At 45.3% G+C, this 7,195-nt stretch overlaps 1 protein-coding gene across 1 annotated transcript in view; it reads right to left on the reverse strand.

The window, feature by feature from the left end:
• epg5 (ectopic P-granules autophagy protein 5 homolog (C. elegans)) overlaps window positions 1-7,195 on the reverse strand; it is a 20,391-nt gene that overhangs the window by 8,595 nt on the left and 4,601 nt on the right. Inside the window, exons 10-29 of the mRNA XM_031856381.1 lie at window positions 6,935-7,049; window positions 6,706-6,856; window positions 6,456-6,617; window positions 6,216-6,373; window positions 5,753-5,904; window positions 5,343-5,483; window positions 5,047-5,208; window positions 4,838-4,960; window positions 4,482-4,744; window positions 4,253-4,393; window positions 3,996-4,140; window positions 3,411-3,608; window positions 2,916-3,023; window positions 2,713-2,835; window positions 1,548-1,714; window positions 1,191-1,427; window positions 948-1,071; window positions 660-804; window positions 362-533; window positions 47-200 (exon numbers count right to left, since the gene is read on the reverse strand). Of these exons, the coding sequence (XP_031712241.1) occupies window positions 47-200; window positions 362-533; window positions 660-804; window positions 948-1,071; window positions 1,191-1,427; window positions 1,548-1,714; window positions 2,713-2,835; window positions 2,916-3,023; window positions 3,411-3,608; window positions 3,996-4,140; window positions 4,253-4,393; window positions 4,482-4,744; window positions 4,838-4,960; window positions 5,047-5,208; window positions 5,343-5,483; window positions 5,753-5,904; window positions 6,216-6,373; window positions 6,456-6,617; window positions 6,706-6,856; window positions 6,935-7,049 (3,141 nt within the window). The remainder of the gene's footprint in view (window positions 1-46; window positions 201-361; window positions 534-659; window positions 805-947; window positions 1,072-1,190; window positions 1,428-1,547; window positions 1,715-2,712; window positions 2,836-2,915; window positions 3,024-3,410; window positions 3,609-3,995; window positions 4,141-4,252; window positions 4,394-4,481; window positions 4,745-4,837; window positions 4,961-5,046; window positions 5,209-5,342; window positions 5,484-5,752; window positions 5,905-6,215; window positions 6,374-6,455; window positions 6,618-6,705; window positions 6,857-6,934; window positions 7,050-7,195) is intronic.

The following is a 7,195-nucleotide window of genomic DNA, read 5'->3' on the forward strand; positions in this document are numbered from 1 at the left end:
TTATTATGTAAAAAAATGTGGCTAGTGGCTGGTTTAGTGGTCTTACTGCGACAGTGATGTTTGCGGGTCCCTGGCACGGCTGCCCTTTACACTCCAGGGCCATGGTGACTTGCTCTGGTTGGTTCTTATACAGTAGAGGAAAGCTCTCCAGCAGCTCCTGCTCCATCGCCACCTGCTGGGCTTCACGTGCAACTGCAATCCTGACACCAAGATGAACAAGTATTTCCTAATCACAGCGTAGCCTTGTGATTTTTATTTTGATGTGTGGATTGAGTACAAACGAGTGTGTGCATTTTTTGTGAATGCATGTGTGCCACTGATTATGAGGAAATGTTTGAATGTTTGTGTGAACTCCATGTACCTGGCCTGCTCCTGCAGGATGCTGAGGTCCTTCTGCAGCAGTTCAGCAGCAGCTTTAGAGTCCGAAAGGCAGGTGGTGGGGACTTCAACTACTGGCGCCTTCTGCTGCCGCAGCTCTGGAGCTGGACGGGGGACTGGATGCTTCTCCAGGTTGGATAGGATACGATCCCTTGCTGCACACAGAGAGACACAAAAGCACAGCATTGAAACTAGTAAAAATAGTTTTAAATGGTTCACTTGTCCATTTACCACTGCATGTCTGCAGAAGTTAACCATTTTGTAATCTTTTGGATCAGTACCATTGTTGAGAGTGGTGTAGTCCGTGAAGCCGGGGTTTTGAACTTGCAAGAAGATTGGCTCACTCTGCACCTTTTCCCACAGAGACAGAACCTCTCTCTCGTCATACTGCAGACGCTCCTGGTCGACATACTCCAGCCACACATCCTACAGCAAAACATGACGACACAAATTCAAATGCAGGATCTACATGATGTACCACTCCACAACAAGATTTGACGAGCCTGTTACAGTTACTGTACCGCATGTTTTTCATTCATAAATGTAAACACACATAAAGATAAACCCACCTGCTGTCGCTGCATGACCTGTGCCAGTCGGTGTGGTTCATACTCGGGAGGAAGAGAAGGAAGGTATACTTCCTGCTTCTGCAGAGTCTCATCATCCAACCAGACAGCAAATACACCAAACAACCTGTATGCAACCAAAGAGCGGAGATCTGCGAGCCTGTTTCCACACTAATGGCTGCTACTACCTGCCAAACAGCAAGGAGGAATGTATTTGAGTGCACACATAAAGCATCAGTGACCTACCTGACCAGCTCTGTGTGTAGCTGAGGAGAGGTGAGGTAAGGGGGGCGGGGATTTTCGGGGCTTTCGTCGCCCTGGCTGTCTGATGAAGGTGTGTGTGGTGGGGGCACCCTGAGGGCCTGGCTGGCAGCATGGTGGAAGTCAGACACCTCCTGTATTCTCTGTCTCAGGTTACTAAGTAAAGCAGCCTGAGAAGAGGCCTGGAAGAACCTTCTGCCGATACATCCACCTGCAACCAGCCTGGTGGACGACACGAGAGACACGGTGCCTTCACATGGATTCTGCTTTATTCCTGGTTTGTCTGGCTAGGGATAGTACTGTGTGTGTGTGTGTGTGTGTGTGTGTGTGTACGCATCGTACCCATACTCAGGTCCTGGTTGTCTGAAGTAGAGCTGTAGGAACTTCTGCCAGACCAGGGGAAGGAGGGGGTGGTCAGGAGGCGTGACTAAGGCCTGACACGCCCAGCGGTACACCTGCAGTCGCTGCAGAGACGGTGCTACTGGCAACTTGAGCCTCTGCTGGGCCTTCTGGCTCAGACACAGACACACTGTTAACACCATCTACATACAGCAGTACAGTAACCAGCAGTAGACCAACCAACACTAATCTTAAAGTCGTAATATAGTTTATAATAGGCTATGCAGATTTGTTCTCATCTGTTCTTACATAACCCATTTTGTACAACGTATGACACTCTAGTGAAAGCTGGTGTGACCGGCCATTTTGACATGTCATTGCAGGGTAAACACTTTAATTATGTCCCTGCTCTATTCAGGCCCTGGTATTGTGCTGGTTGGCTCACTGAAATGGTTGTGACATAATAAATATAACAAGACCATAATTACTTTTATTGCTATGTCATGTCATAAAGGCTACTGTGAAAAGGGTTCATATGTTCAAGTTTTTCAATCTTATGAGATTCAAGTTGCAGCTTTCTGAACCATTTGAAGACTTTTATTTTTAGAGAAAAGCCTGAAAATATGCAAGTCCTGAGTGTGTGTCTCCGAGTGTCAAACTTCACTAATTGGCTAATTTCAATCAGCCGAGTCAGTCTAGCAGCAATCAAAGGTTGCCATGGTGATGTTAACTGCTAAGTGACTCCTTGTCAGCCCTGCTTCTGGGTCAAAAAACGCAACTCCTCCTCGCTTACATGTTATTAAGAGTTAGAGTTGGGACGCTCTGATGAACAAACACACGGTGTGAAATTTGTGTGTGTGTAGTGTCAAAAATGTAAACAGAAGAAAAAGAAGACGTTTAAGAATAAAGATTTGGATCACACCAGATCACAACAGGCCCTTTTCAGAGCAGCTATTTTGACAAGTCATTGCCGTGTAAACACAGGTGTAATTAAAAACATTAATCATGCTTCCATTCTATCCAGTGCGTCACAGTCATTCCAGTGAGCCAACGTGCACAACACCAGCATAATTAACGTTTTCTCCTCCACTAACTGTGGACTGTGTTGTGAAACCTTTTTCTAAATGCTACATTTATTTTCAATATTTCCAACTTTGTGTCTGTATACCTTTAAGGCTTGTTCTGGGGGAATGTTGGGCTCTGACAAGAGCTCTTGTTCAACACAGCGTCTCAGCTGAGAATCCTCCTCAAACACGCCCTCCATGTTCAGCACCAGCCAGGCGAACCAAACCTACCAACGCACAGACAACACCTTTACCAACACGATCAGGAGCACTCGCACGCATCGTTGGTGCTGTGGAGACCCCTTACCTCCGCACTCAGGGATTGGCCCTCTACGAATGAAGGCGTGGTATTTCCAGCGATCCAGCTAACCAGAGAGGAGAGCAAACCTCGATCTCCACGGTAACCCAAGGCATTCTGCATGACGTATGAAAATGTTTAAATTTGCAGCTATTGTTGGTGACACTGTGCTTATTCAGTGGTCCTAGCTCACTGCGGTTTTCCTGATGGAAACATTTTAAAAGGTGATTCATTGTTAGTATATAATCACTAATGATCAGTTTATCACAGTGTGAAGAACTAAACACTACACTTTACAGCTTAATGGGTTTAAGGCGCTTGTTCAGCATCCCTCACCACCAAGCTCCTGCTCCTACTGTAATGTGCAGCCCATTAATGTTAATGTAATGTTTATCTTTACAATGTAACTGAAGGCAGTTTGCAGTGCTAAATTCAGCATCTGCACCTGTGAGACCTAAAGAGTCCATAAATAATACAAACATGTACCATGACTGAGTTAAATACCTTGTGCTGTTGGTACAGAAGTTTCTGCACACATTCCTCCTGATTGCGTTTGAAAGCTGCACAGCAGATCTGATCCATGAGGAACAGGACTGTTTTGTCCCGGTACCACAAGTTCTGCCGAGTTAAAATCCCCACCCAAAACTCCAGCACCGCCGCAGCACCGACACGACCGGGCCGTGAGCTCTCCACCACGTGGCTCTGGAAGACACAACACACATATTTGTACATGTACTCTAAAAAAACAAACCAACTTAATCTCATTTCGCAAGATGGTTTTGCTTAAAATTTAAGCCAGAATTTTCTTTTTTCTTCAGTAAATGTTGAGAGATTAAAACCTATATCATACGGGTTATCTTGTGCACATGATATCAACATTGTTCCTTTTGAAGACTGGCTCATGATATTACCGACACCTACTTACATAAACAATGTAAAGAATTTGCTGTCTGTTTCTTAACCTGCTATTTTTTATGGTAATATTCCACCTTTTTTTCAAACTATTACAAAAATCCTGAATTTTAATAATTTCCTGTGACGGCTGAAGACTGGAAATAAATCTTTACATAAAAGCTCATTGTGATGGACCTGAATGACGCTGTTCAGATGTCGGACAACGTCTCCATAGGTGGTTCCTGTGAGCAGCGGTGCGACCCGGTGAGTGACCTGCTGCGTCACACCTTGAGGACACACGCTGTCGTACTGCAAGAACAACTGGATAGAACTTACAAACCTGCAATAAACAGAGGGACGACAGTAGAGGTGAGGATCATTTAAGTAGTGGCAATGAGGTGGCTGCTACAATAACTTTGTGTTATGGGCTGCGTGTGAAGCGTCTTTCTTACTGAGCGTTGTTGAGCAGGTAGAAGCTGAGAGGGTAGGTTGGGGGGAGGATGTTGTCCAGAAGATGCACAGCAGCTGTCAGGTGGCGAGATTGTATCAGACTCTTCAACAACCCGACTCCATCAGTGCAAAAGTGCTCAAGACTAGAAAAAACGCAGGAGATGAACTCAATTCAAACTACAATGTAGAAATACTAGACAAGTACGAGGCAGCGTGTGAGTGAGTACAAACCTATGCCCCACTGTGGTCATGGCCATGGACAGGTAGCATCCAATAGGGATGCCTGCTTTCACAGCCCTGATAACAGAGTGCATGCTGGGAGAGTGTGTGAGCTCTGGAGGAGGGTTGGACACCAAAGCGGGGACCAACCAGGCTCCTTTAGGGTTCTGGGCGTTGGCATGGAGCTTCAGCCTCAGCAACAGTTGCCAAGCCCATTGACTAAAGGACGCTTCAGGAGACACGCCCAGACGAAAGACACTGGCAAGGTAAGACACCTGAAGGGAGAAGGTAAGAGAGAGGGAGAGAAAGATGGAACAACAAGCCACGGTGGTTCACACTAAACATCTGTGAGCAGAGAGGTTCATCACCTGTTTGATTCCCTCTGATATGAGGCCACTGTACGGTTTGTCGGTGAGGTACTTTTGATAGGCTTCAGCAACCAGCAGAGCCACGTCACTGTGGAGGGATGACGACAAGGCCAAGGAGCCATCCTGCAAGAGGAAACCGGTTTACCTACAAACCTCTAAACCGCACTCATGGTATCTGGACACATACTTCCGAATGAATCAGTGACTACCTGTGTGTAACCCCAGTTAAGACCCTCCAGTATGACGCAAGCCAGCCGGTTCTCCACAGCAGACAGAGGATGTTGGAGCAGCCAGGCTCCAATCACACAGATTTCCTCTGGCCGTGGGCGCCACAGACTCAAAGGCAGCTCTTTGCACAAGTACAGAGCCACCTAACACACACATTAACACACATGTTGACACAACACAGACAAGACAAAGTCAGAGCTGAATGACAAATAAGATATTTCCCTCTCAACGTAGACACCCGCATGCTGTTAAGACTTTATTGAATAGCAATACCAACCATTCCCACAGCTTGTATGGTCTCTCTCAGTCTCTCCAGGAGCACAGAGATGACGTAGGGATGGGCTGTTGCAATGGCAGCCAGCAGCTCTCTCCCCACCTTAGAGTAAGTTTCTCTGGTCGTCACACTCACATAAGACACCTGCAGCACAGATATGAAGAGATGTAAACGAATGAGGTACTGTTTGTTTTCTAACCAAGGGACCAGGGTGATGAATCTTTTAACAATATATAACTATGTTTTCTCTTTGCTTCCCTCCTATTTTTACATTGGTTACCTTTGGTCATATATATGAAAAACACAGTATATATAGTATCCGAGTAATTCAGTAGTTTTGTTTGACGTCTAAATTACTCCACATCTTTACTTTATACATCCCTCTTCTAGTGTTTTCCCTCCGCAACTCATACCTGGTACATGAGCAGAGTTATGGTTGTGATGAATGCGGGGTCAGAGTTTTGAGTCGGTGTGGCCATGTGTGCTAGTGCGGTGAGGAGGGAGATGCCATCAGAGCTGTTCACTTCACAAAGCCAGTGCTCAAACCTCTCCTGGTGCTCTGGGTCTGTAACAGACACAATACAATGAAATATGACGGTGGCAAATGTCAACGTCAGACTGAGAAGAATAACGCTTTTTAGCCTGGTTTTAAAAATCTTAATGCAATAAATCTGCCAAATGTCTTGGAAATTCAGTTTAAGTCGTTTGAGAAAAGTTTTTTAAAACTTCCTTCAAAATTGTGCAATACATTCAGTGTTTCAATATGACGATGACACCATGGGGCCACATAGAAACGTCACTAGAATGGCCATGCCAGTGTTTTCTTTAGGACTAGAAAGGTAATATTTCGTGCAGGTTAGAAGCATATACTGGTACCTCTAAGAGCCTGAATGCAGGAGCGCGTGTCGGTAGCAGTGCCGAGTGTTTCCGGTCCTGCTGTCTCTGCACACTGCATAACATGAAGGACCCTCCACAGCATAGAGCTGGACAGAGTCCCATATGGCATCTCTGACATAAACAACCAAATTCCCAATCTGGAAGAGACGACCACAGAAGATAAATGTAAACTCATAATGTAAACTCATTAAATAGTTCAAATGGAAACTTGAGGCTCACCGTTTGTTTCTGAGTACATGTAACACAGCTCTGAGGAAGAGATTGTCATATTCCAGCTGCAGTGTGTCCAAAGACAAAGAGTGTGCATGAGAGCTGGATCCACCAGCACCAGCTACACTCACATACTGGGCCCAGTGATCACTGACATAACACACTGTCATTCTGAGGAAGAAGAGAGGAGACAGCAGTATGATTATTTAATGTTACGTGCTGTACGTATACTTTGACTGTATATTACTGGTGCACTGACCGTATGATGTGTCCTATTCGTTTAACTAGCTGTCTGTATCGTGCTCTGTTGTAGGTTTGAAGACCAAGAGCCAGAATTTCAATGAGTGAGGAGGCAAAAGCAAAAACACGCATCATCTTCTGACTGGAACAGGCCTGGGGTTGATACACACCTGGAAGGAAAGCGGTGTGTTAATTAATTCAGTGAGTGACACAAACCAACAGACGGACAGACAGACAGACTCTCTCACCCTGCTTGCTCATCCCCAGCATGTGTGAATAGAGCTGCTGGAACGGAAACTGGGTCAGCAGAGAGATCAGATCCTCCTCACAGAGCAACAACCAGCTGCTGTCTGGGTCCTCATCCTAAACACAGAGGAGGGAAGCACAGTTAGAGGCTAAATGAGCACATACTGCACCATAAACCTGTTTAACCTGCTAAAAGTGTTTGAAAGCATACTATATATATATATATATATATATATATATATATATATATATATATATATATA

This window comes from Anarrhichthys ocellatus, unplaced genomic scaffold (assembly GCF_004355925.1).
Source record: "Anarrhichthys ocellatus isolate YVR2014 unplaced genomic scaffold, GSC_Weel_1.0 scaffold17, whole genome shotgun sequence".
NCBI classification, from domain to species: domain Eukaryota; kingdom Metazoa; phylum Chordata; class Actinopteri; order Perciformes; family Anarhichadidae; genus Anarrhichthys; species Anarrhichthys ocellatus.